Source organism: Notechis scutatus, chromosome 9 (assembly GCF_049901735.1).
Source record: "Notechis scutatus isolate UNSWTSFEM ecotype Mainland chromosome 9, rNotScu1.2, whole genome shotgun sequence".
Classification (NCBI taxonomy): domain Eukaryota; kingdom Metazoa; phylum Chordata; class Lepidosauria; order Squamata; family Elapidae; genus Notechis; species Notechis scutatus.
In genome coordinates this window covers 22,508,118-22,535,759 of record NC_142017.1, presented here as the reverse complement: position 1 = coordinate 22,535,759, position 27,642 = coordinate 22,508,118, and the positions used below count along the sequence as shown (strand labels likewise).

The following is a 27,642-nucleotide window of genomic DNA, read 5'->3' as shown; positions in this document are numbered from 1 at the left end:
AAGCTTTGCAGCTAAAAAAACTTCACTGCCATTTGGTCTTGAGCGAAACCATCCGTTTTCAGTAAGAACCTCTAACCAGCATCAGTTGTAAAGGAAGCTTATTCTGAATTTATTCTGTAGACACAGAAACCATTTACAAATTTTTAATAAAATTTGTCATAAGTTAACAATTATATGACCAACTGGCTCCAACAATGCAGGGAAATCCATTCTGTTCCTCAGTACCGAGACCATTTCCACCAGCAACGGCTCCATCTGTTACCAGAAAAACCTGGCTCGGGTTCTGCAGGTCCGGTGCAGCTGCGTCACGGATATCAGCAGCCCTAGGCCAGTCCCCCCACAAATTCAAGAGGGCTGGGGAGCTGGACGCAAGTCAGGAGTTTACCACCCTTGTTGGCAGGCAGGGAGAGGGAGGTGCGAGGCGATGGAAGCCTTTTGGCCAGAAGGGGATCGGGCCCTGTGTCCTCAGCAACTACCCTGGTGCAGGGAGGTCAGCGGTGCCACAGCAGGAAAGTCTGCTTGGAAAGGTGTCTGTAAGGCACTGGACTGGGTGCGGTGCAGAGGAGGCTGCCTCCCAGGAGGCCACGAGAAGACCACCCCTTGGCAGCATCTCCAGAGCTGCAGGGCAAATGCAGAAGGCAAATGCAGCCAGGCCACAGCGGTCACTCGAGGACGGCCATCAGCAGGTGCAGCTCCCGGAAGGCACTGCCGTGGCGGCCACTGAGGCCAGACCGGTTCTTGATGAACGCGCTGATGGTTTTCAGTTGTTTGTAGCACATGTGGCACTTCTGGAGCCTGGGTCAAGAAGGAAAGCAGCTGGCAAAAGGGGTGCAACCACCACCCTGGAGGGCCCAGGGAGTATTTTACTTATTTTTTTATAACACGTCAGAACAAAGAATTGAGGAAGTAACAGTAATAAAGTAACATCAGGAAAAGTATGCATGTCTGTGTGTAAGCGGGGCCCACAATGTCAGTTGAACTTCACCCCAAAGGCCCTTCTCTGAGTAAAATACTCAGGTCAGTTAGCAAACAGAAGTCGGAAGGCCCCAATGAGACCCTGCCCAGAGGAAGGCAGCCTTTTTGGCGCTCTGCTCCCGTGGTGGGACTCGGCAGCTTCTGACCAATTCTGGAGAACCGGTAGTGGAAATTTTAAGTAGTTCAGAGAACCAGCACATGCCCACCTCTGCTGGAGATTTTACAGCATCCTTCCTCTGCCACGCCCACAGAACCGGTAGTAAAAAAAATTGCCTGTCCCAGGCCAGTGCTTGGACAGGTAATGAGGGAGTAAGGATTCACCAAAGGCGAAAGAACATGTGGGCACAGGAGCCATTTGGAACTGCCGGTTGAGCCTAATAGCGCTTCCCATGCAACTGTCTGGACATTCCTCTTAGGAGTTAAGAGAACAAGGCACCGAATTCCCACTTCACACCAGGAATGTGAGGAAGAAACTAAAAACATTTCCGCCTTTGAACCTGGGAGATAAACTGGATTCTCAAGGGGCAAAACAATCCAGGGTTTTAGAAACTTGCCCCGTCCTCTCTTGAGATACGTCTCGGGAAAGCAGCTCTGGAAAAAGTACCTTGGTTTTTGAGCTAGGGGTGGGAGGGGGGGGGCAGGGAGCAAATAAGAACTTGACACCACCAGAAGCCTCTAATCAACCTTGGTAGACCATCTTTGGACCCCATGAGGTAAAGGCGTGTGCAAGTCCCGGCGTTTCTAGCCTAAATCTGTGAAATTCACTGTGTCACGAGAGGGCCAACATTACTGAATGTTCACACCACCACCAAGCCTGGTATAGAAATGAAGACATGTTACCTCTCCTCTCGGGAGATGTCCACTCCCACCGACGGAGGTGCGGCAAGGATGTCCGTAATCAGGGGAAGAAACCTTTGGAGGATTAGCTTCAGGGACGCGCAGCCTGTCTGAACGTAACTGGCACAAGAGAAAGAGAATTGGGGAGGCAAGAGTGTTTCAAAATAACTCCTTTCAGCGTATCGCCCAGGTCTTCCCTCAAGAGTTGCCCAGTGATTCAGCATCTTGACTGCAATCGGGAGAGCCCTCGGCTGTCAGGGGCAGCATCTGCAGCTTTTGGCACAAAGCTCTTATCACACACAGAGAACAAACGAGACGGAGCTTCTTTGAAAGAGTTTTTAACAAATAGTGGTAATTCTGGAGTCCTTAGTGCTCCCTGAGCTGGGTTGTCTGTATGCAGATGTTTCATTACCCAACTAGGTAACATCATCAGCGTGAGTGAGTGTGGACTTTGCTCTCTGATTGCTGTCCTGCCAGTATTGGTGTGTGTGTGGTTTTCTCCTTAGTAGATTGGTATAATCCCTGCTTGTCTGGGTGTTGGCTGCTGGAGCAGGTGTGTTCTGCTCTTTTTGGTGTTCCCTGGACTGTGGTGGTACAATGGTTAGACTAGAGTATTGCAGGCTGACTGCCGAAAAAGCCTCCACGTTTTATTTACGTGGATGATGTAAAGCAGGAGAGTCAAACTCAAGGCCTTGCAGGGCCAGCCAGGAAACATTAAAGACCGGCCCGCGGGGCCTTTGCCAGCGAAAACGGAGCTCGGGAGGCTGCGACGGCTTCCGGCAATCCTCTCCCGAGCCCCGTTTTCGCTGGCAGAGCACTTGGGCCACCAAAAGTGCCCCCGACACAAGTGATGTTGAGCTGGCCGTGCCCACCCGGCCCCCAAGGTCAAACACAACCTTGATCTATCTTCACGAAACCTTCAAGGAAATGGAGTTTTGACACCCCTGAGATAAAGCTTCCCTGTGCTCACCTTGGCCCCCCGAGCAGCCAGCCCAGTCCACCTTCCCCTCAGGTAAGCCAGGCTGGTTAAGGCACATCCCCGGGACCCTGGCTTGACCTGAGCCAGCACTGCTACTTTAGCAACCATAGAATGCCAAACAAGGAGCTTTTAACGAAGCTTCCAGCCCAGAGAAAGCGTTACCTTTCGTACTTGCTCTGCAGAAGCTTTTCTATTTGTGGCAAGACCACCGTGCACAGATCCAGTTTCCAGAGAGATCTGGGAAAAGGAGAGAGGTTACTCTGGACTATGGCATCCCTCACTTCTCGGGTCCTCAGAGGCAGAGGATCAGCTCTGGAAGCCATACTGACACCAGACGCTTCCACGCTGCCACATTCTTGAGCCTGGGGAAATGGGAGGGGGGAATTTCTTGGGGCGTATGTGGTGAGACCTAATAGCATTCTTCTTCTAAGTCAAGGTCATGTTATTTCTGCACCTGGGTGAGAGGACGTCTCAAGGATGGTGATTGGGGCATGTGATGCAATGAGAGGTGCAGAGGATGGATTTGTAATTTTTTACTTATTGCAAGGAAACCCGGAACTTTCAGATTCGGGATCCCCCAGATGTGCCAGTGTACTACCCAAATAAAAAAATTTTTTTTTTGATAAGATGTCCGTCTCAGAGTTATTGGTTGGAATTGAGGTTTTCTGGAACTCTGACAAAAAATCTTGGCTGAAGCAGCCAAAGGGAGGGCGGGGGAGATGGAGTGCGCTAACCATTCAGCCTGCAGACTCTATTCCCACCAGGAATGAAAGCCTGCAGCGGCTTCAAGATCAGCCCCAGATTGGCATCCTGTGCCCTGAACCACTCAGGGGTCTCGTGTCCCTCCAGATAGGAAAAAGGGAGAATATTTGGGTGCCCAGGCGAGCCTGTGGGATCCACCGCATGTTGCGTGCCAAGGGAGCAGTCACGCTTCTCACTACGCCAGCAAATTCTCTGGTGGATGAGAAGAACCCAGATCCAGCACCCAGCCAGCCCAACCAACGCTCTGCTCCCCCTGCAGAAGACAAGAGACTTACGGTTTTTGGTTTACAATGTTCAGAAGGTCCACAACCACTGAGAGGTCATTGATGGCCACAGCAGAGTCCACTGAAGTCTGAGGAGAAACCACAATGGTACAATAGGATTATGGGAAGGAACCCCAGTGGCTTTGTGGCAGGAACAGAGAATAGTGGGACTTGATGCTGAACCACAAGTCCCAGCATCCCCCGCCCTCTAATAGATTTGCTTCTAGAGATCGACAGCATCTCTTCGATCAAATAGAAAGGAAGCTGTGGGGTCCTTGGTGCTCTCTGAGTTTAGCTGTTTTCTTGGAAACAGTTCATTATGAAACCAGATTAATATCAGCGCCGGGAGAGGGTGGGATTTGCTCTTAAATAAATGAGAGTATTTTGTATACAAAAGGAGAACAAAGCCTATACTCCCTTCAAGCATCCCTGATGCTGTTATCTGATTTGGTAATGAAACATCTGCAAGAAAACAACCAAGCTCAGAAAACGCCAAGCTCCACAGTTCAACCCTGAGTTAGAGATTCTCTTCCGTTGAAAAGGAAAGTGAGTCACTTGCATGACAATATTTTGCTCTTTGGGGCAGAAAGGACACCCTGGGGGGTAAATCCTGCGGTTGAGGCAGGAAGGCCAAGCCGAGTCACTCCCCGCAAGCCATGTCCCAAATTCATATGGGCCACCAGACTAAAGACAATATTGATCAGAAGATCAAAAGATTTCCAAACCAAGAGGCTGAATGTCAGCTTGCTTAGCATCCGTGATCACCTGTGCAAAGGACATCTGGGGGTCAGTAAGGACCAGGATATAATGCAAGGTGAGCTTTTCTGAGACCAATCTCCCCATGTGCCAATAGGCCAAGTACCTTTGTTCCAATCCTGGCACAACAGGTCAAAAGCAAAGCTAGGCCACACGTCTTTGGTGAAAAGGCCCGTGAAACCAGAAATGGTCACCAAAAATTATAGTCAGAGAAGAAACTGAAATGAAATCCTAAATTCTCTGGTGATTACAAAAGAAACTGGTGAAAAGGCTCCTGCGAAGATAGTTCCCTATGATGGCAACAGAAGGACTGGGGCATTCAGAGTGAGCAGGAGGCATCGGCTTCCCACCCAAGACACAAGTGTAGTAAACCAGGATCTGAGGTTTAGGCAGAAGATGGTGGGTGGTCTCAGATCCTCGAGAGGACCACATCCAGAGGCCCCTTCCTCTCCAGGTGAGCATCATAACAAACAGGAGAGATCAACATTTTAGGGATCCTGAAATTGTGTGGCTTCTTGAAGAATGCAAGTTAGGACTCAATTTTGCGAAGCAGAAATAAGATATTCTGTTCGATCAACTAACCACGTCTAACTTCTTGTCAGTTATATCTCATTATCATCAAATCAGGCATTTATGTCACCAGCCCAGTGGGGAAAATGGGGAGGCTTCATGGCCTGCACTCTTGATGAGATGGCCCGACTCTGTGAGACGGAGTGAGCGCCTGGCACTCTATCCCAAGCCCACCTAGCAGTTTGAAAGCCTGCAACAATGCAAGTAGACCGAAGGGGAACCAATTCGGTGGCAAAAACCTAGCTGCATTCATGAGTGTGGAGACAGGAAGCTGGCGCTGGACTTGGCTGGACTCAAGGCATCGTGGCACAAGACGCAGCGAGGTGAGACTAGCGGAGAAGCCTGGGAGAGCCAGCAACCTGAGCGCCACTAGTCAGCTGGTGGAAAGCTAGTTCACTCCCCGACATGCACCACGGATAGGCGCCTAAGCACTGAATAGAAGGAAGCAGCAATTTAGGACTGCAGTGTGTGTCTAGCATGTGTATGCCAGGCACTAAAGAAATAAGCAATAATGGGGAAATTAACCCATCGAGTGATAGGAGGCTGGAGTCCATGGGGTTCCGTACGAAGGGCAGAGCTTGGGCCCCAGGTCAGAAAAGCCACAAGCCCCCACCCAGCCTCCAAGCTTGCCTTGATGTCCCCTGTGCTCCACACGGCTCTCACAGTGTCCAGATTCTTATGGCGACTGGTCAGCACCACACACATGGTCTCATGGCCCTTCCGGATCTGGGACATGGCCTCCTCGTCTGCAATCTCCACCAGGCCCTGGTTCTTCACGGCCTGCAAGCAGAGAGGCTAAGGGAAATACACCCAGCCAGGCGGGAGGGGATCGCAAATGCTTGCAAGGGAATTTCCGCCCCAGCAGCTGTAAACCGAAAGGTGATTCCTAGATTGGGTTCTTCTCTGGAGGCAACAGGATCGTAGTTTAGGGGCAAAGCAATAAATGAGGGCTGTGCAAACTGACACAGGGGAAAAAAGCCCCTCCTGTTCTGTTACCTGAAAGATATGTCTGAGGGTCTCCACCTCCCCTGCCCTAAAATAGGACAAACCGGTCACGTACTGCCTCCTGGTGGTCAATATAAATAAAAACACTACCCAGGAAATACACTGTTATAAAAGACATTCCTAAGAATGGCTGCTGTTCTGAATCACAGAGCTGCCTTCTTCTTCCTACTCATACCTCACCCACTTTTTTCAGAACAACAGAGTAACAAAATGACAGAGTTTGGAAGGGACCCTAGAGGTCTTCAAGTCCAACCCCCTGCTCCAGCAGGAAACCCTACACCACTTCAGGCCAATGGCCGGCCAGTACTCTTCTTGGACACCTCCAGTGTTGGAGCATCCACAACTTCTGGAGGGAAGCCGTTCCAATCGTTTTCACTGTCCGGAAATTTCTCCTTAGTTCTAGACTGGATCTCTAGTTTCCATCCATTGCTTTCTAAATATTAATATTTGACTGTTACACTTATTTTACTATTGATAGTTTACTGTTTACACACCCTAAAGACTGTTGGTCAAATCAAAAACCGCTCCCTAAAACAGTGCCTGAGTGACTATTTCTTCTCTTTCCTGGCAAGCAAGGAACATACCGGCAGGAAGTCAGAGGCCTTCAGCCCAATAGGCTCATTCCGGGCAGCTGGAATCACCGAGGGCTCCACCCGCGTTATTGGGGTTGAGGCAGCTACGGGCTGCCTCTGACCAGGCCCCGTCTGTGGGAGGGAAGGACAGGACAGGACGGTCACACAATTTTCCAGGGCAAAAAGAGAGAAAAAAAGGGAAAGAGAAAGAAAGAGAGAGAGAGAAGGAAGGAAGGGAGGGAGGGAGGGAGGAAGAGAGAGAGAGAGAGAAAGAGAGAGAGAGAGAGAGAGAGAAAGAAAGAAAGAAAGAAAGAAAGAAAGAAAGAAAGAAAGAAAGAAAGAAAGAAAGAAAGAAAGAAAGAAACGGAGGAAGAGTGCCAGGGCTGACTTGCCGCACACCCCTGCTCGCAACCAGACAACAAACAAACAGGGAGGGGGGAGGGAAAGTACAGGAATGTGGGGGAGGGACGCAGCCTGGGACAATCCCAAAATCAAACGCTGGGAAAACTCTTGAGGTGCTCAGAATGTTCCCCAAACAAAATGAAACTCTTGGATTGGTGGACGATGAACCGTGGGGAGGTCCAGGGGGAAAAGGAGGATTTTACCCAGGCTGGGTTTTGTGTCAAAACTTTAGAGCTGGCTTTGCTACTTCTGTGCCTATGAGGAGTTATCAGTCAAGTTATATACGACTGGTAAAATAATGTCCCCGAAGTTTCTTTTACCACATTTACCATTGGAATGGTTGATGGAGAGAGGGAGAGGGAGGGGAGGAGGGATGCTGCCCTCCTGCTTCCCCTAATCAGGACCCAAGAGGCCACCGAGGGCGGCAGGCACCAGCCGCCTTTCTCTCCTGCCCTTCCTCACGCTCACGCAGGTCTGGCCAGCTCAAAGCCCAGACTAAGCCACCCGCTTGCTCTCCCCCACAGGCAGGAGGTTGGCAGAGGCGGCCTCCACCCCCAAAGGAGCAGCCCCCATCCGGAGAACCAGGCGGCCAGGCACTTACCTTCTCCTGGCCTGGCAACGGGGACGCGGCGTCTGCTGCTTGGCCAGCCCGCAAGGCTTCCTTCGCAGGTGCTGCCTCTAGAGGGAGAGGGGGGGGGACAGGGTCTCCTTGGGAGAGGCCGAAACAACCACCACCAAACCAATGCTGCTGGGCACAAGTGCTCTGGAGAAAAGTCCAAGCTTTCTTTGGACTTTCTTAAGCTTACAAAGGTGGTACATAAAAAGGTCGCCTGACGAAAGGACATAAAATCAGGCGCTGCCTGGTAACGGCAAGTTTTCATTGGGCCCAATTCTTAGGTACAGCGGAACCTCGAGTCGCAAACACTCCTGTTCACAACCAAATCGGGTGGCAAACAAAAAATCCACCCAGTTTTTGAATCGGGTCACGATTCAAAAATTGGGTGGTGAACAAAATCGGTGTGGAAAGATTCCCTTTGTGCGCCAATTTCCCTTTGGGTGCCATTTTTGGGGGGTGGTTTGCCCGTGCAGGCACAGACGATTGTGCCTTTGGCCGCAACCAAATTGGGTTGCAACCGAAATCCTGGAACGGATCAGGGTCATGACGGAGGCTCCACAGTATTTCTTCACAGAGCCCATTGTGGAATCGAGCCCCACCAAACAGGGCCAGGGTCCCTGGGAGGGAGCAGCTTCCAAGGGAGATGCAGCTGGAGCAAAATCCCCCCCAGGAGAGAGATAGCTGGCCAGGGCTGCAGCAAGGGCGGCTGACTGCCAACCCCTGGACTGCTGCCGAAAGCGAGAGAGGAGCACCTGGGGATGTGCCCTGCTTGGGGGCTTCCCTGAGACCCCCCCCCTCCACTGCTCCCAGGCATCTCCGAACGCTGAGCCACAAAGGGAAGGACCACAAGCCTGAGCTGACTCCCCTTTGGCCGCCTTGGGAGCAGAGAACCAAGCTGTCCATTATACTGAATTATTTCCATTGGCTGCAAGGAATAGCCCCCCACCCAGCGCCCCCCTTTTACCGCTCATGAACACCCAGGAGACGTCAGGAAAGGCCTCTGAACTCACCGTCCTCTGGAGGAGCAGGAAAAGGCTCACTCTTGCTGGGGGGAGTCCGTGCTATAAAGACAAAACCCCAACTTCAACTGGAACCTTTTTCTTTCTCATAAGGTGACAGAAGAAACGGCGTTATTCTGGACTTCTGCAGCTTGACTCCAATGCGGCTCTCCTGCACTGCCCAGTAACTCTTCCCCGCGTCAGGTGACCAGAAAGACTCCGGGCACAAGGAGCAATACAAGCTCCAACTCATTGCCCATTCTGCCCCCCAACAGCGCATTCAGGGGAAGGAAAACCCTTGCTAACGATCCACCTGGGAACTCAGATAGGAAGATCCCTCTCGCCACCTGAGCAACTGCTGGGTCAGCTCTTTTCTAGCCACCTGCAGACACAAGACGGCCTCTTGGAAGCTCCGGGAGGAAAGAGTTTTCTAAAGCAGCTGGAGCCGTGATGGCGAACGATGGCACCATTTGTGCGGGCATGCGAGGCCCAGCCAAACTCACCTGCACTGCGCGTGCACACATCTCCCAGATGATTTTCAGCCTGTTTGAGGCCTTTTCGGCCTCCTGAGGCTCCGAGGAAGCCTCTGCAGCCTCGGGAGGCCGAAAAAGGGCCTTCTGGAAATACTGGAAGTGCCCGTATTCAGCCTCTGGAGGGCCTCTGGAGCCTGGGGGCATTTTTGCCTCCTGGGGGCTCGGGGGAAGCCTCTGCAGTCTTCGGAGGCCAAAAATGGGCCTTTTCCGTCACTTACCAAAAGTGATGAAACGGGCCCGTTTTCGGCCTTCAAAGGCTGCAGAGGCTTCCCCCGAGCCCCCAGGAGGCCGAAAATCAGTTGGAAGGCAGGCGCATGCGCAGTGCAGGTAAGGGGACGGGCAAGGGCGGTGGTGTTGCAGGCGCATGTGCAGAGGGACGGAGTGCATTGCATTGTGGGTGCTGGCACGCGCTTTTGGCACACCACAACAAAAAGGTTCGCCATCGCTGAGCTAGAGTTTCAGATGGAACAGGCCTTCTTAACAGCTTCATAAAGTTGAGGCTATAGACACTGGAAAGATTTATTTTGCTTAACATCAAGCCAAAGCCATCCAAGAATGTTAAGTCCAACTCACTGATGGAGTTCTTTGGCTGGAATATCTCTTTGTAATCCTCCAAGTTCTGGATCTCTGCGGTGGATTCCCTTTCTTCCTTGTCATCCTCACTGCTCGGACTGCGCCTCTCACTCTCTGAGTTGTGTTTCACTCTGCGGGAGGAGAGACAGGGTCAGGGACCAGGGAGCTGAGCCTCCACCCCCACCAACCCCCTGCTCACCCCTCCTCCCAAAAAGCCTGCCCCCCCCCTCACCTCTGCGCCTTGCTGCAGGTGGTGGTCGGCCTTTCATAGATCCGTCGTAGGGAGGAGCCCAGAGATGGGGGCGGGCTCAGGGGTTTGTCATCTCGGAGCAGCCCGTGGAGGCCAGACCCACATTTTGTGATTCTGCTGAGGTCCACGACATAGGAGGAGACGGTGCTTTGGGTAAAAGAAACGCCAATCTAATAGAAAGAATCCACGTTTTTAGACTTTCAGGTATTTGCAAGGACAATCTAGAAAAAGATCCTGTGCTGCATCAGGTTGGCTGCTCTTCCTCAGAGCTCCAGGGAGAACTGGGGCTACGGAAGGAAAGCTCCCTGGCAAGCAACAAGGTGGGGGTGGGGGCAGCCCTCCCGTTCCTGCCCCGGCCCCCTTGAAGCCCTCTGTGGGGGGCAGCAGAACAACTGGAGCCAGAATCAGCCAGAAACTCCGACTCTGCCCTTGCTCCTTCACTCACCAACTGATTGTTACAGATCGACAGGTCAGCCACTTTGCCCCAGTTCACCAAGACCACTTCAAAGCAGCGCTCAGGCTCCCAGCCATACACTCGCAGGGCATCCTGGCTGCCGGCGTATAAGCAGCAGCCGTCAGGGTTGAAAAGCACACACCTGCAGGGGTCGGGGGGAGGCAACAAGGGTGCCATTTCACCTGACACGGCCCCCAAATTTGAAGAAAAGCCTAAAATTGGGCCAGCTGAAGCCATGGATGGGTGGAAACCCCCGGTCTAACAGCTCACCGTCTTTCCTGCTGACAAACACCTGTTGCATCTTACCTGACAGGTGTGGCCTCTTCCTCAATGCAGCTCACTGTCTGGAACTTCTCCAAGTCCCAGAATCTGACTGTCCTACAAGAAAACAAAAAAAAAGCAAAGATGGTGGGAATGAAAGATCAGCTCTTCCCAATCCCACCTTCTTTCGTCACTCTGTGCTTCCAGCCACCAACCAGCCGCCCAACTCTGATTTCCAGCTCCGCTGACATCTCATTTCTCTTTTTCTGGGTTCTGAAGGAGAGCTGCCACTCGCCCAGATTCCTAAAGGGAGGAACGTTGACCCACCTCTCCGTAAACAATTCCAGTCATCCTAAAGGAGCAAGAGCTCCTCAGCCGGGGTCCAAGCCCCAGGGCGGAAGGTGAAAGAGCGTGAATTATTGGGGTGGGGGTGCGCTTCAAACAGCTTTTGCCTAGTGAAGTTCTTACATAACCCCTCCTAGCAACATACTGGAGTAGATTTCAATTTTTAATCCAAGCTAATATTTCTTAATGGAAAAATCTTTGAGGAAGATAATAAGGATCCCTGGCTTTTTAAAAAATTATCTCCCAATTTATGTCTATATTTATGTCTATTTGTATTTATGTATTTATTTATTCAAGTGATTATAAGATAACAGGTATAAGTATAAACATAGTTATGAATACATGAAATGGATACATATAAGAAAAAAAAAGGAGAAACAATAGGACAGGGATGGTAGGCACGTTGATGCGCTTATGCACACCCCTTACAGACCTCTTAGGAAAGGGGTAAGGTCAATAGTAGACAGTCTAAGTTTTTGGGGTTTGGGGAAGAAACCACAGAGCCAGGTAGAGTATTCCAAACATTGACCACTCTGTTGCTGAAGTCGTATTTCCTGCAATCAAGTTTGGTGCAGTTTACCTTGAGTTTGTATCTATTGTGTGCTCTTGTATTGTTATGGTTGAAGCTGAAGTATTCATTGACAGGTAACTCATTGCAATATATAATTTTATGTACTATATTTAGATCAGACCGAAGGCGGCATAGTTCTAAGTTTTCTAGGTCTAGAGTTTCAAGTCTGGTGGCATAAGGTATTCTGCAACGAGTAGAGGAGTGGAGAACTCTTCTTGTGAAATATTTCTGGACTTTCTCAACTGTGTTAATATCAGATTTGTAATGTGGGTTCCAGACTGATGAGCTGTATTCGAGTATTGGTCTAGCAAATGTTTTGTATGCTCTAGTTATTAGTGTAATATTACCAGAGAATAAGCTACGTAAGATTAGGTTAACAACTCTTCATGCCTTTTTGGCTATGTAGTTACAGTGGGCTCTAGCACTTAGATCATTAGAGGTGAGTACTCCAAGGTCCTTGACAGAGTTTGGATCCTCAACAAGGTTTTTGACTATTCAGCCTGTATTTTATTTTCTGATTTTTCTTGCCAATATGTAAGACAGAGCATTTATTTGTTGAGATTTGAAGTTGCCATTTGTTTGACCATTCTGATACATAGTCAAGGTCTTTTTGAAGGGTAGCAATATTGTTGGTGGTGTTGAATAGCTTTACATCATCAGCAAAGAGAATGCAGTTGCTCTTAATATGATCACAGAGGTCATTTATGTAGAGTATGAAGAGAGTTGGTCCTAGAACACTGCCTTGGGGGACACCACTGTTGACAGGTACAGAATTTGATAGGACGCCCCCAATTTTGACCATTTGTTGTCTGTTTGACAGGAATGCTTCTATCCAGTTATGCAGGTGTCCAGAAATACTATAAGATTTTAGTTTTAGGAGCAGTTTGTCGTGTACCACTGAATCAAAGGCTTTACAAAAGTCTATGTAGATTGCGTCTATTGCTTTGCCCTGGTCGAGTTGTGTAGTCAGGGTCCCCAACCACCCGGTCCGCGGAACAAGTCCTACCGGGCCGCTGGCTTGCTGGGCGCCGCCATCTTGTTTTGATGAAAAAGTGCTTCCGGTGAGCTTTTCGGGTAGAAAGCTCACGGGCTCGTTTCATCAAAAAGATGGCGGCGCTAGCTGGTGAGCTTTCCGGGTAGAAAGCCATTTCTACCCGGAAAAGCTCACTAACGCTGGTGCCGCCATCTTTTTGATGAAAAAGCAATAGATGGCGGCGCTCAGCTGATCTGATACCGGGCATGGCGCCCAGCTGATGCCAGTACCGGGCGCGGCATAAAAAGGTTGGGGATCACTGGTGTAGTCCATATGTTTTTGCAGTGAAAGAGTTGCAGATTGCAGGATAGTTTTTTTCTGAAACCAAATTGTTTATTAGAGAGTAGGCTGTTTGTTTTTAAGTGGAGGATGATGGATTGGTTAATAATTGATTCCATGACTTTACAGGTTACGCAGCATAAGGAGATTGGTCTGTAATTTTCAACTAGGCTGGGGTCTCCCTTTTTGAAGATGGGGATGACCGTGGCTAGTGACCATAGGTTAGGCAAGGAGCTGGTCCTGAAAGATTTTTCAAAGATTATGCTTAGAGGTTCGGCTATGGCAGTGGATAGCTTTTTAAAGAAATAGGCAGATATTCCGTCCGGTCCAATAGATAGAGATGGTTTTAGATTGCGTAGTGCTTTTTCAACATTGTCTTCTGTAAAATCGATATGTATTAGATCATTGTAGTTGTCTGTGGTTCGACTAGGAAATACTGGGCATGATCCATTGCTGTTTACAAATACTGAGCCAGAGAATGTGTTAAAGAGGTTGGCTTTAATGGTGTCATCAATGCAGTCTTTACCATTAGGTCCTTTCAGGGGTGGGATGGACCTTTAGTCTTTTAGTTTGTTGTTTACAAAAATGTAGAAAGTGCAGGTGGAATTGGTACATAGAAGGTTTTCCTCTTGTTTAATGTGATAATTGGTGCATTCAGTCTTTATTTGGTAGCATAAATTTTTGTATCGGCTTATGAAGTTGGCAACGTGACCAGATTTGTTTTTCCGCCAAAGCGATCTCTTTTTGGATTGAAGCTTCCTTATTGTTATGGGTAATCTGTTTTTTTCTGGTTTTGGGAGTTGTTGTTGGTACATATAGTTTGATGACTCTTTTGACTTCAAGTAAAAAATGTTGTAATGGTCTTCAACAGTATTGCATCCATTGAATAGAAATTGCCAATCAAGGGATGAGAGATCGTTGTCTATAAGATATAATTGGGGATTCTGTCGTTGTGATGATTTTTGTGTGGACGTATGTTGAGACAAAAGTCAATCATGCTGTGGTCACTGTCGGAAAAGGGTTCTTTAATTTGTATTCCGTAAATTGAATTCAAACTATTGCAGAAGATGAGATCGAGGCAGTTGTTAAGTCTAGTATTGTTGGTTACTAGTTGTTCTAGTCCCAGGTTTGTTACTGCATTGTAAAAGGTTGCATGTGTGGGTTCAGTTGTACATTCGTTTAGGGTCCAGTTAATATGAGGTAGATTGAAGTCACCAAGAAAGATAAAAGCGTGTGGGCTGGATGCTGCCCATGTTAGTAGTATATTTAGCTTGTTTGCATGTTTGATGTCATAATCAGGGGCTCTGTAACATAGTAAGAATCAAAATGTGATATTTAAGAACAGTTCACAGACGATGGTCTCAGGAAGAGCAAGCTCTTGGGTAACTTGGATGTTTTTTAGATGTAAGGACTTTTTATAGAAGATAGCAACACCTCCTCCTCTATGGATTTCACGATCTGATCGGTAAACACGATAGTCTCTTACTGTGGTAATGGAGTCAGGGAGAGATGCATTGAACCATGTTTCACAGACAAATATGATGTCGAATTTAGCCATATTTAGTAAGAGGAGAAATTCAGGTATTTTATTCACAAGGCTTCTTGCATTGAGTAGCTTGCATTTAAGGCCAATTGTAGATGGAACTGAGGTAGTTAGGAGCGTGCGTGCCTAGTCTTGGGTGATGGTGGATTGGTTGAAGTAGGGTTGGATGCTGAGTTGTGGGTTGTGTGACTTACTTTTGATACAGTCAGCACGGTAGTCAATGTACATACAATAATATGTACAATGTACATATGACCATCAGAAAATGTGATATAGTATGTCCACAAGTGTAACACTGCTAGGAAATCAGGAAAACATATCCAGGGTGAAACCTTTGGTTTTGAGTCAGAGAAAGGAGACAGCAGATATTGTCTAAGATTTCATGCTTTGAAAAATAAATGCAGAATCAGCAAAAGAAACTGTCTCGACAAATTACTTGAATACACAGGAGCCTATTTCTACAATAATTTAATCCTGTTTAATTGCCAAGCCATGAAACAAAAATAATAAAGCCGTAGCCAAGTTGTGCAACTCAGGAGGGAAGCCAGTGATTGGCAAAAGAGGGCAGAAGACGGAAGACTCCTACGGCACACAACTCCTGCCTAAAACTCTGCAGAAGGGCAGCAGGCTGAGCCAATGGGAGAGCGAAATCTTTGCTGACGGCTGGACCAGTGCCAGCTCTCCAAACAATCCCTTGGCATTGTGGCCGACAGAGGAAGGACCACCATCTCTCCCACAGCAGGAAGCCGAGAAGGATCCAGGCAGCGGAATCCTTTAGGGCGGGCCCCCCCCCATCCCCGGGCTGTGGCCCGTGAGCTGTTCTGAACCAAGGCACAGAAGTGCCGGGCAGCTACATGTGCACATCTCCACTTGTGCGAGCAGTGGGCGAGCACCTGCGCTCCATGGCGTGCCCGCCACCTGCGCAAATGGAGCTGCGTGTCCATGTTTGCCCACCGCTCACAAGGAACCATGCAGAGCCGGAAAGGTTGGGAAGGTCGGCTTTAGGGGACCACAACCCACCAGGAAAGATTTTACACACGGACAACTGAGCAGGCCAGTTCAACATCAACGCCTCGGTTTATGCCACACAGGTCACTGAATCCTGAGAGAATCCTGAGGGATTCTACATTTTCGCAGTAGGGAAGGGAGGGAGGGAGGGAGGGAGGGAAGCAAACGAAGAAATGCTGCTTTGAGCACAAAGAGGAGACCAGCTCCAGGATCAGGCACAGCAATTCTCAGGGGCTTCATGGAGGCTTCAACACAATGGAAAACATTACAGGGACCTCAGAGGGCCAATCCTGACTTCCTCCTGAAGCACCAGCTTCCAGGCTGGTAAAAAAAGAAAAAAGGGCCTTCCCTAAAAGCAGGAACCTCTTCCACGCACAACGTCAACAACCGTTCAAAGCCTGCCCGCCACCCCATGAGCGCCCGTGACATCGCCCAACAAGCCCTCGGCAAACCTTCCCCGTCAAGGACAGCCTCTCCAGCCCCAGCGAGAGCCCGTGTTACCTGTCGGAGCTCCCTGAGGCCAACAGGTACTCATTGGGGTGGAATTCAATGACGTTGACTGGTCCCGTGTGTCCCGTGAACTCAAACATGATCTTTCCAGCAGCCAGGTCCCACAACTAGGCAGGGGAAGAAGAACCACACAGGCTTTTCTTGCCCAGAGCGCTAACACAATTCACTCCCATCTGCTAAGCGGTTCTATGGCCCAGGCTGCCACCGAAAGGGGGAGGGGAGCGCGCAGGGCCCATCTACCTTCACTGTGTGGTCATCAGAGGAGGATGCCAGCCATTTCCCATCCGGACTGAAGCGGAGGCACCGAACGGCTCCTGTGTGGCCCTGCAAAGGGAAACCAAGGTGGGTTGGCATCCGGCCTTTCCTTCAAGGCAACCTTCAAAATAGCCCCTTCTCACCCCTTTAGACAGCGGCAGCCCAATGAGGGAGGTTGGGCTGAGAGAGGAGGTCTTCCCCTACGATGACACGCCCCAGAGAAATTCCCGGGGGGGGGGCTAAGGCAGCAAAGGAGACCAAAGGAGGGGAGGGGCCACAAGAGCCCCTTGACAACAACGGCGTTCGTTGCCCACGCCTGCCCCCTCCCCCCGGCCCTCTGGAGTTCACGGCAGGCCGAAGCGGGGGAAACACCAGGAAAAACAGAATTGCTTGTAAGTGCAGTTATTGTATCTTGCAGGAAAATGGATTGGTATTTTGCTTTCTCTTTGTTAGAAGACAAGTATATTGATCATCCTGGATTCATAAAGCTTCTCAAATTGCCCCAGTAAATGTTACGCATTGCACAAGCGGGTTTCGGGACATCAGGGGAAACAGAGTGTATTTTTCCTTCTTACCTTGTACCTGAAGACACAACTTTTTTTTCTTACATCCCAAAGCTGCATGAAAGAAAGAAAAAATACTGTTTCTTTTTAAAAGAAGAAAACATTTAACTGTCCTAATCAATCAAGGCCTGTCTTCACATTAAGAAGTCCTGATTTCTGACTTGGGACTGAGTCACTGTTTCCGCGCGTGGAGCTAATAGAATTTGAAGGGGTCCTTGGGCCACACTAAGAAGCCGCTCTCCCTTTTTCATGGAACTTCCTGCATTCTCCTCTCCTCCTCCTCCTCCTGGGTTTTGATAACGGTGCACAGATCTTTCTGTGGCTTCTACAAATGGATGGCTATGTTGGAGAAAAAGTATCCGTTGTTCAGGGTTACCCAGAAAAATATTCATGTCTTTCAGATCTCTGGGCACTTTTGAAAAGGGCAAAACTCTTTCCCCGTCTTCATTTCATGAAGAAATGCAGACTACAGTAGGATGACCAAGAAACTGACCAAAACTCAGAAGTGGCAAAAAGACACGTTCAAAAACAAGAACTCCAAGCAGCTACTTGAGTACCGACTGACTATGAATTCATTTCATTCCACCTGCTTCTGCCCATCTCCACATCCATCATCAGACCATGCAGAGGTAGAAGGCGGGAGGGGGAGGGAAAGAGAGGTATCGGCCTTACCTTAATGTTGGTGTCCATGGACCCCGAAGCTACAAAGCCTCCATAAGGGTGGAAATCAAGGCTGCAAATATTTGCTTTATGGCCCATTAATGTGCGGAGGACTGAAGAGGAAATTCAGGGGAAAAAAATTATGATTTAAAAGGGCACTATACTGCCAGTAATAAATGCACGCCAAGACAGCATGGCTGGTATAATTTTGTGTTTTATTTAGTTAAGTTTTATTTTTAAAATAATTATAAAATTATAAAGTTAATCAAAATGCTCCTTCTTAAAGGTGAATAGGTCAGATTAGGATCATTTTTCTATAGCAGAAGAAATCAATGGGGAAGGATATTAAAGCTTTACAAACTGGTCACAGGAGGCCACAGATTGTGTGCAAAACTGAACTGAACGCCAGACAAACAGGATCTACTTCCTGTAATAGATTAATGATAAAAACGTAGAGTTCCAACTTCTTAGTCAACTTGACTAGTCAAACCTAGCAGGCAGCAATCAAGGACTGGGAAAAATATGCCGGTTGCAGAAGCTGTTCCCATCCACAAGACTCCAGCATCTCTCCCATTAGCGTGGAGGTAAACCATAAGGAAACCAAGCCCGCTTCAACTGGTGGTTGCTGCGACTAACTTTCCAGATGCTTGTAAGCAAAGCCAACTTTTTCACTCAACAAGAGCAACGCTTCTGTCTAGAAGGGGCAAGAAACTGCAGGGAAGCCAGCCTGGTGGGCAAAGATCTTCCCTGAGTCCACATCATCCTTTTAAACGCTTCTACACACACACACACACACACACACACACACACACACACACACAGAGGGGCTGCTTCTTCCACCGGCCAGGGATTTCATAGAGAAGTTATTGAAATCTTCCTAAGAGATTAAGGTGATCAGGGGATGCCTGCTTGCTTTTAGGATGCAACTGACCAACATAGTAGAGTATCTTTTTATTTCAAAACACAATATAGTTCTGGGTTCTTGTATTAATCAATAGCTTTTATGAGATCATTTTAGGACATATTTTTTTTCCGTTTACTAATTCTTTTTAAAATGGTTCTTGCTATAACGGCAATGTTTGTATGATTACACACATATACAGTTTTATACCTAGCCATGGCCTATAGGTAAAACTTAAGAGACAAAAAAGAGCCAATGTCTACAGGCCAAAATCCTTTCTACGTTCTTTGAAATATCACACGCTCCTTTAAGAAGTCCACAGAATCATGTTTTTCTACTTAAGCCTGGCTCTAGTTATCGGACTGATGCTAGCAAGCATTTTCATGCTTCCTGAAAAGTGGTACCCTGCCGATATTACACATAAGCACAGAACATGCCAAAGCATTTAAAATGCTATAATGAATGAATTGTGTGTCTATACTATAAATATTTATCAAGTGAGATCCTAATCTATGTACTGTATAACTTTTCTCTGTTGCTTGAAGGAGAACCAGTTCTGTTCGTAAGAGCACTTTTAACTAACATTTAATTCCAAAGTCAGTTTCAATAAAATCTATGTGAAATGTGTATTTTTTGTTTCTCGTTTGTTATGATTTCTTAAGGCAAAGCTACTGGGTGACCAGAAAGGAAATCTGTGGCTCAAAACTCCTTATCATTCTCTGTGGCCTACATGGGAGAATCCAGGGAGATCCAATTCTCATGCAGAACAGACCGAGATCAACAGCAGACTTTTATCTGGAAGAGACTAAGACTAAGTGCCCTGGTAACACTCAGAGCAGAACTCAGTTCTCCAGCCTCCTTTCTACAGGCCAGCTGGACGAGAGGAGGTGCCAGAACAATCTTTCCAACCTACTTTTGGCAGCTTCCAAGTCCCAGATCCGAATGGAGCCTGACTGAGATCCTGCAACAATGAGCTCTTCGTTTGTATTAATCTTCACACTCTCCACGGGCGTTGTGTGACCGGTTAGACTCTGATCAAGATGAAAAAAAAACAAGAGTCAGCCAACTGAAGGGAGGGGTGCCAGCCACAATTAAGTTGGTCATGAAATAAGGATCTGAGCAGTAGCAGCACGTAAAGAAGATTTTTGTTGATAGGCTTAATTTTGTCTTCTGGTGCAAGAGAGGTAAAAAATTATGCAAATATGTCAATTTGCTAGTCTTTATTAAACAATAAGCACTTCCTGACTTTTTGTGTGGAAAAGTTTAAAGGATGACTGCAAAATAAATTACTTTATTTTTTTCCAATTGACCAACTGCTATTTCTGCCTCTGAATTCTCTTCATAGAAAGGCAGAATCTCTCTCTGCCCTGTTTTAAAAAGTACCTACAGCTGTTCAGCTCCAGGGATATCTGTGGTAGCAAGGAGACAAATGTCTACCAACGGAAAATAGACCCATTTCTTTGAGCCAGAAGGAAATATGGGGTTGGGTGCTGTGCTGGCATATACAGTGGATGCAGAAAGTCTATACACCCTTTGCTAAAATGCTGAAGATGCAGAGGAATTTCATCCTTCAACAGGACAACAATGAACCAAAGCATACTTCCCAATCAACAAAATCAGGGCTTTCCCAGAAGAAGAGCAAATTTTTGAAATGGCCCAGCCAGAGCCTGGATCTGAATCCAACTGAAAATCTGTGAGGTGATCTAAAGAGAGCTGTTCGCAGGAGATGCCCTCACAATTTGGAGGGCATCTCCTGTGCAGATTTAGGATGCTTTCGTAAGGAAGAGTGGGCAAAGATCCCCAAGTGAAGATAGACGTGCCATCTCCTAGGTTCCTACCCCAAAAGACCGAATGCCGTCATAAAATCAAAAGCTGCTTCAGCAAAGTATTAGCTTAAGAGTGGGCATCTTTATGCAACCACATTATTGTCAGTTTTTTCTCCCCTCCTAAAAGATTTGTTTGTTTTTCAATTGAATTGTATAGCTTATATGTTATTCTAAAAGTGGGGAAAAATTGAAATGACTCGTGTTGGTTTGATTTTTTTACATCTCAAAAACCTGGCATTTTAACAGCGGTATGTAGACTTTCTAAATCCAGTGTAAGGAATACACATTTGGAGTATTCCTTGCTCAAATTAATCAGTAAACATTTTTCGATGAAAGAAAAGCCATCTGGTAATGGACAATCACCAGAGTTGTGAAATTTGCTCTGGAAATTAGGTAACTTCCATGTGTGGAGTAATGCTACATGTTTTTCCTTTGGTACATTAAAACATACAGTAGCAGTTATTTTCACAAATAGAGATTTATATATGATTTTCTATCTAAACAATATGCTACTTTTATATAATGGTGGCTGATTTAATGGCCCCCAACATCACCCCTATGGTCATCTTTTTCCTTGCACCCCCATCTTCTTGATCTTGGATATTGATGCTCCGGAAAAGAGAGCCAACTTCTAGAAGCCACGTATTTTTTGTCTTAAGAGGACAAAAGTTACTGGACCCTTTGGGGAGTACGGAGGTTTTTCGCTGGCCTCCAGATCAGCCCAGAAGCCTTGGAGATTTGTGCTGTAAAAGTGACATTGGGAGCCTACCTACCTGGCCTTAACCTGAAGCTGAGATATTGGCAATCCAAACTCACCCTGCACTGTCTCAGTGTTCAGATTCCCAGCTATAGAGAAGGCCTAGAAGCTGCTTAACAACTTCAAAGTCCTTCTGTCAACCGGCTTTTCAGTGTTTAGAGTAGTGGTTTGCTAAGGAAGCCGCAGTGGCTGGGGTAATTGTCATCACAGCCTTTGTAGCGTCAAAATTAAAAACTGTCGGTAATTTTCCTTAAGTAAATACTGGACTACAAAATATCATTAGCCAGAAACAACCTTCCAGCATTTAATGCTACCAAATATACTTTTAGCGTTTGTGTAGTACGTTGCCCGGTTTACACTTAGGGCACGTTATCTTGGGAAAAGCCAAGGTGGTCTGGGCAGAGCATCCAAAAGGAACAAGTGCTGCTCCTTCATGACCAAGAAGCAGACAGCATTTTACTCAGCCTCTCCTAAGCAGCTTAGGGGTAGCGCATGCCGTCCCTTCCCATCGCTATCGGGAGTCAGCTGGGCCAAACCCTGGGAAGAACGCCCTTATCACACCCAGTGAGCTGCAGGTTGAGCTGCCTACTGACTGCTTAGGGAAATTTGCCCAACCACAAGGCTAAAATGCTGGGGCATGACCACACCCTGCTGGAGATTGCTGTTTCCAGAGACACACTAAGTCAGCAAAAGAAAGAGTTACTTAGTGGATGCCCCTCTCCTCTTCCACCAAAGTGTTTGGTTAAGTTGCCAAAAGACTGTTGAAGCAGCCTGTAAAACCACCATCTTGTGGTTTACTAGAAGTGTAACGTATCTCTTTGGGAATTTTCCCTTTTCTGTTTTTAACCAAGTAATAAGCTGTGCTTTGTGTCTGTGTGTGAAAGAGAGCCAAGTCAGTGCAGTGATAAATGTGTTGAACCAGAAGCTGGGAATCTTGCTTTAGATATAAATAATGGACCGATCACAGTCTTAGCCCTAGAAAGAAGACAATAGCAAAGCTACTGTGAGAAATCTTGCCTAGAAAACTACATGGATTTTGTAGTTGCCAAGAGTCAAGACTAGTTTGAAAACAAACACACATACACTCCTGTGAAACTGGGCAGCTCCGCAAGTTACCTTCTTTCTTAATGAGCATTAAAATAAAAAGGGAGGGTTCCTCGTGTCTTTTTCCTAATAAAATTTAATTTTGCTTATGTCTTATGAAATTGGCCTATCTCCCACTAGGGAAGGAAAGAAAATCTGAATCCTCTGGCCAGCACTTATTTTAACAGCCAGGAGGTTGCATTATAATTAGTTCATTGTCTCCATTTTAACCTTTTTTGGTGACTAAAGGCAGTACAGGTTGTAGGACCTTCTTTCATACACAGCCTTTGGTGGGGGGAGCTATCGTGGGAGATTGTGGGTGGAAGCGGGAGCTCCCGTGCCACTGAACAAGCAGGGCAAGTGCTGGAAATCCTTGAGGGCTTTTGGGAAAAGGGGGTCGAGACCTCCTGCTTTTCAACCTTACAGATTCAACTGTTCTGCTGAGGGGATCTAGTGCAAATGAATTATCAGCTAATAATTATTTTGGCCAAGAACTTTCAATTAGGAAAACTGGCAGAAAAACACTGTTATTTGATGATCACCTACATCGCCCTGGATGGTAATCAAAAGTGAGTTCTTCTATTAAGCAGCTGCTCACTGTTGAAAAGATGGTAAGTCATCAGCCAAGACAAACAAAACATTAATGTTGTTAGCCAAAAAGGGCAACAGAAAAATTGATTTCTTAGAGCAGTGATAGAAAAACTGTGTAGGGTCACTTTCTGTCCTCAAATAACGTACCCCTGAGTTTGCCAAATTTGTTTCTTCACTTCACAACTCATGCACTGAGCACTTCACAGAATTACCTCCAGCAAAACCCTTTCTAAAATAAACAAAGTTTACATAATAATAACTGATGGTCAATGGTTGAGAAGCTCCAAGCTCCAGTCAAACACATATAAACACAGAGCACCAATACCCAAGAGAAGGCAGCACCTCCCTCTCGGATTCACTACATAACTCTCCCACCTAAGGTGGCAGTCCAAGGCTCTCAAGAGAACCTGAGACTGATCAGGTGCAGAAATACCCAGTTTAGAGAATGGAGTTAGGCTTTACATTTGTGCAGGACACGGGCCAAGTCAGTATCCCTGGCAATGTCTCCCCCAGGGTGCTTTCCTTCGGATACTAACCACCAGAGAGGATGCTATGCTCTTACCCTTTAAAAAAGGGTAAGGACCACCTGGCTACCAACTCAGCCCCCAACAGTCAAAAGCGTGTCTCAGGAACGGCATTGCAGTAAAGGGCGAATTGTCACGCGCATTCGTGGGAATTCCACTGGGCCAGAATTAGGCAGCATACTATTCCAACAGCACAACAGTATGTCTACTAAGTACATTTCTTTTCTCCTTTATAGACTGCATAGGGTATAGAAGATTAGAGCCTAAACCAAGGATCTTCAAACTTCGCATGTTTAAGACACGCATGTTCAACTCCCAGAATTCCTGAGCCAACATGACTGGAGGAGGAATTCTGGGAGTTGAAGTCCACAAGTCTTAAAGCTGAAGTTTGAAGACCCCTGGCCTAAACAATCAGCAGAAAAGGAAAACTGTGGCAATATCAAAATTATTATATATGACCCTCCAACAAACTAAAGGGGCATCAGCGAGAATACAAGACAGTTACATAGCATCAATCCTGTAACACAGTTCTTAAACAGTGGCTTTGATTCACTAAGAGTTTGTGTGGAGATAGGAAAGAAAGAAAACCCTTTAAAAAATCATGCAGGAACAGACATTAAAAAAATATGTTGTGGGAAAGAGACAGAACATTCCCTTTCACAAAGCCATAATGTGGCTTCTCTGTCTCTGGCTTAGCATGTGATTTGAATCCCCCCAAATGCAATCTTGTCAAGAAAACATGGTAACCAGTCCACATTGTTAAACCAGTCCAAATCAGCCTTAGTCCATGTGTTAAGCATCTTGTTCCAGAACACCATGGGCCACTCTCAACCGCCCAGCACAGCACCTAAACCAGAGGTCTCCAAACTTGGCAACTTTAAGACTTGTGGACTTCAACTTCCAGAATGCTCCAGCCAGCTATGGAAGTTGAAGTCCACAAGTCTTAAAGTGGCCAAGTTTGGGGACCCCTGACCTAAACAGTCAAATGAGCCCACAACTAAAAAGGCAGAAGAAACAAGGGCTCCTCCCCTCTTTTGAAGAAAGACAAATTCAGAGCTTCTTTTGGCCCATCTCTTCCATTATATCCCAAAGAAGTGAAGCAAGTCTTACCATTATGCAGTTGGGCTTGTTAACAGACCAGATATTAACTCGACAATCATCTCCGCCTGTTGCCAGGAGCCGGCCTGAACTTTTGCCCAGGACGAGGGAAGAAACATTGCTGCTGTGGGCAATGATTTCCTCTAGGTAAGAAAGCAAGTGCAAGTTATTAGCATCTTTCCTTAGTTCCAGGGCTACAGTTAGTAGACTGGAGGGGCTTCTTTCTTTAGTACTGCTTGGCCTACCAGGAAAATGAATGAAAAGGATGGATGGATGAATGAATTGTTTATTGGCCAAGTGTGATTGGAGACACAAGGAATTTGTCTTGGTGCAAATGCTCTCGGCACATAAAAAGACATTTGTCAAGAATCATCAGATGCAACCCTTAATAGTCATAGGGTACAACAAGCAATCAAATCATACTGGGAAACAGTCCATATAAATAAATATAAACAAATATAAGAAGACTCCCAAGTTCAGCCTAAAGCCGGGGTCTCCATCCTTGGCCACTCTAAGCCTGGCGGACTTCAACTCCCAGAATCCTCCAGCCAGCTTTGCTGGGAGTTGAAGCCCTCCAGGCCTTCAGAGGGGCCAAGGTGGGAGACCCCCGGCCTAAAGAGCTTCACTAATGCCGGGGAAACCTGATCGAGCCGCTGCCTCCTTCTTGGCCTCCAGCCGGAGAGCCTGCCCGTCCTGGAGCAGCAGCAGCGGCGGCGGCGGCCAAGGGTGGTTCTCTGTGCCTCCCCGACCTCCCCATCCCGTCGATGGAAAGAGCCCCTCCGGCCTCCCCCCAGCCATCGTCCAGGGCGGGCCGAGGCGAGAGGAGAAGCCGCCCCGCCCAAGAGGGAGCCCCACTCACGCAGCTTCCAGGTCGTCTTGGTGGCGACGGCCGCCGCCATGGTCGCTTCCCCGTCCGGCAGCGCGGGGCTCAGCCCCCAGGGCTCCGGCTCCCGAGAGGGCAGCGGCGGCGGCGGCAGCTTCTTCGTCAGCGGGGAACCATCCGTGGCGACGCCTCGGTCTCCCTTCCAGGCGCGCGGAGGCCGCTCTGCAGACGGGAGGAGATGGGCTGAGAGGGCCGCCCGGGAAGCCTCGGGGCTCCGCCGCAGCGCCCGCCAGGAAGCGCGGCTGCGGCTGGGAAGTGCAAAACCGCGCAGAGCCCACAAGCGCGCGGGAGGCCGCGGCCTGACCTCCGCCCTCCGCCTCGACGTTCTGGTGGCGGGGAGTTCCGCCGGCCGCTGAACGGCGCGGCAACCCCCGGAGAGCTGAGACCGGGAAACCCGCGGCCTCCGGCCCGGCCCGGCCCGGCCCGCCAGTTGAAGACTCACCTGGCGGAGCAGCGGCGCTTCTGCGGGGAACGGCTCCGGGCGCCCTCCGCGAACCCCGCGCCCCGATTGGCCGCTGCCGGACAACCGACGCCCTGGCAACAGACCGCGCACGAAGTGGCCCCTCCCCGGGCACGCCTCTCTGGCGCTCTCTTTGGCTTGCCGGCTTGCCAATCAAGGCGAGGGCCGCCTTTTGCAGGAGACGTCGACCAATCGCTCTACGGGATTTTGAAGGGCGCGAGAAAAGGGCTGCGATTCCCGTAGACTTAAGAAAAGTTAAGAGTCGCCAAGGCGCTGCAACGAAGCGCTTCTGCGGAGGACAGGCTTTGCGAGAACAGCGGGCGGGGCTGTTGACGGAAGCGGCGCCTGGAGGGGCGGGGCTTGGGCGAGGGGTCGTTTCCGGTCGTGGCGGCGCTTCACGCCCGGAGCCGCTGGAAAGAAGAGCCTCCTCAGCCCCGCGCAGCCCGGCCCGGCTGTGCCTCGTCCGGAGCCGCCTCTTGGGTGTCGCGTCCCGCCCCCCAAACAGGCGCCGAAGAGGAAGTAGGCCTCGACCGGCCTCACTCGACCAATCCTGACCAATCCTCTGTCTCCTGGCCAGAGGCCTCCAAACTTGGCCCCTTTAAGACTGGTGGACTTCAACTCCCAGAATTCTCCAGCCAGCGAAGCTTCCCCGTCCGGCAGCTAAGCTGGCTGGAGAATTCTGGGAGTTGAAGTCCACCAGTCTTAAAGGGGCCAAGCTTCGGGACCCCTGCTCCTGGCCCTCCCGAGATGACCCCCTCGCCCTTCTGGGCCCCGTTTGAACGGAAGGCGCCCCATAACAATAAAACCTGCGGGAAGCCGCTGGGCGGCTAGGCTGCCCCTCTGGAGCTGCCGTCTCCGGAGAAGCCGCTTCTGGCTCCCTACGACGAAGAGAGGGAGGCTCAGTCACCGGAGGAACCTTTCCTGACGGCTCCATCTCCGGCAAACGCTCCTCAATAACGTTACTTGTCAAACTTCTGCCCTTTCCATCTTCCTGAGGCAAACATTTGCCTTCGGAAAGCTGTGAAAAAAACCTGAAGCTGATGCTGAACAGGGTTTTTTAATGGGGATTTTATGATATTTGTTTTTGCAATGTATGTTGTGAGTTGCCAATGTGTGGCAGCAGATGGGAAAACAGGTGGGAATGCTTGTCTTTAAACTGGTTTCTTTTTAAAAGAAATTTTATTAAAGTTTTACAGTTTTAAAAACAAATCATATTTAGTTTTTGCAGTACGTTGTGGCATTGGCTTTTCCATATTCATTTACATGCAGACAGACATATATATACATATAGATCTATCTATACAAAAAAACACATATGTACATCATTTACATTTACATTTTGCATTGTCTTTTGTTCCTGTTATCTAACAAAACATACCTGTCAGATCCGTGTATCTGCCATTCTTCAATGGAAGAAAAAGGGGGCGGGGAGTTGGTTCAAGTAATCCTTTTTGATGTAACCTGAATATCTTAAATCTTATATTGAATCTGTATAACTTGCACATGATATACAACTGGAGGACTAGCCACATGTTGGTTCTTTGACTAAATCCACATTAGAATAAGGGGAGGGGTTCTAACTCCCTTTATCTTTTACTGTATGCCTGGAAGCATCTTAGATTCTGCTTTGACTAGTACCTGGATCACTTCCTTTCAATAAAGAAATTGAAGAAATTAAAGAAATTAAAGAAATCACCTTTTGAAGTACCTAGCTTTCAGAAGTTCATTCTTTTCAGTTGAAGGGGAAAAGTCCAGTCCATTTCTCCCAAGACTGTATAATATTCTTTTTCTTCCTTCTCCTGCAATTCCATTCTAAGTTTATTCAATTCCAGACAATCCATATTTTTTTTATTAGCATATTATCTGTGGGACTACACATACATTTTTATCTGCAATAAGCAAGGTTAATGTAGGCAAAGTAAAATCAATAAATTGCAATCATGATT

The 27,642-nt window shown here is 48.0% G+C and overlaps 1 protein-coding gene across 1 annotated transcript; it reads right to left on the bottom strand.

Annotated features, from left to right (window-relative positions):
* Nucleotides 1-85: 85 nt before the first annotated feature.
* Nucleotides 86-26,189, bottom strand: KATNB1 (katanin regulatory subunit B1). Its single transcript, XM_026690430.2, has 20 exons — nt 25,679-26,189; nt 25,213-25,398; nt 24,366-24,496; nt 19,388-19,505; nt 17,586-17,686; nt 16,926-16,967; nt 16,336-16,419; nt 16,087-16,202; nt 10,852-10,923; nt 10,537-10,687; nt 10,074-10,261; nt 9,842-9,972; nt 8,748-8,798; nt 7,723-7,799; nt 6,732-6,851; nt 5,773-5,922; nt 3,829-3,905; nt 2,954-3,028; nt 1,816-1,932; nt 86-795 (listed from the first exon to the last, which is right to left on the bottom strand). The coding sequence occupies exons 2-20, from the start codon at nt 25,250-25,252 to the stop codon at nt 663-665; spliced, it is 1,974 nt and encodes a 657-aa protein (XP_026546215.1). The 5' UTR covers nt 25,253-25,398; nt 25,679-26,189; the 3' UTR covers nt 86-662.
* Nucleotides 26,190-27,642: the final 1,453 nt, after the last annotated feature.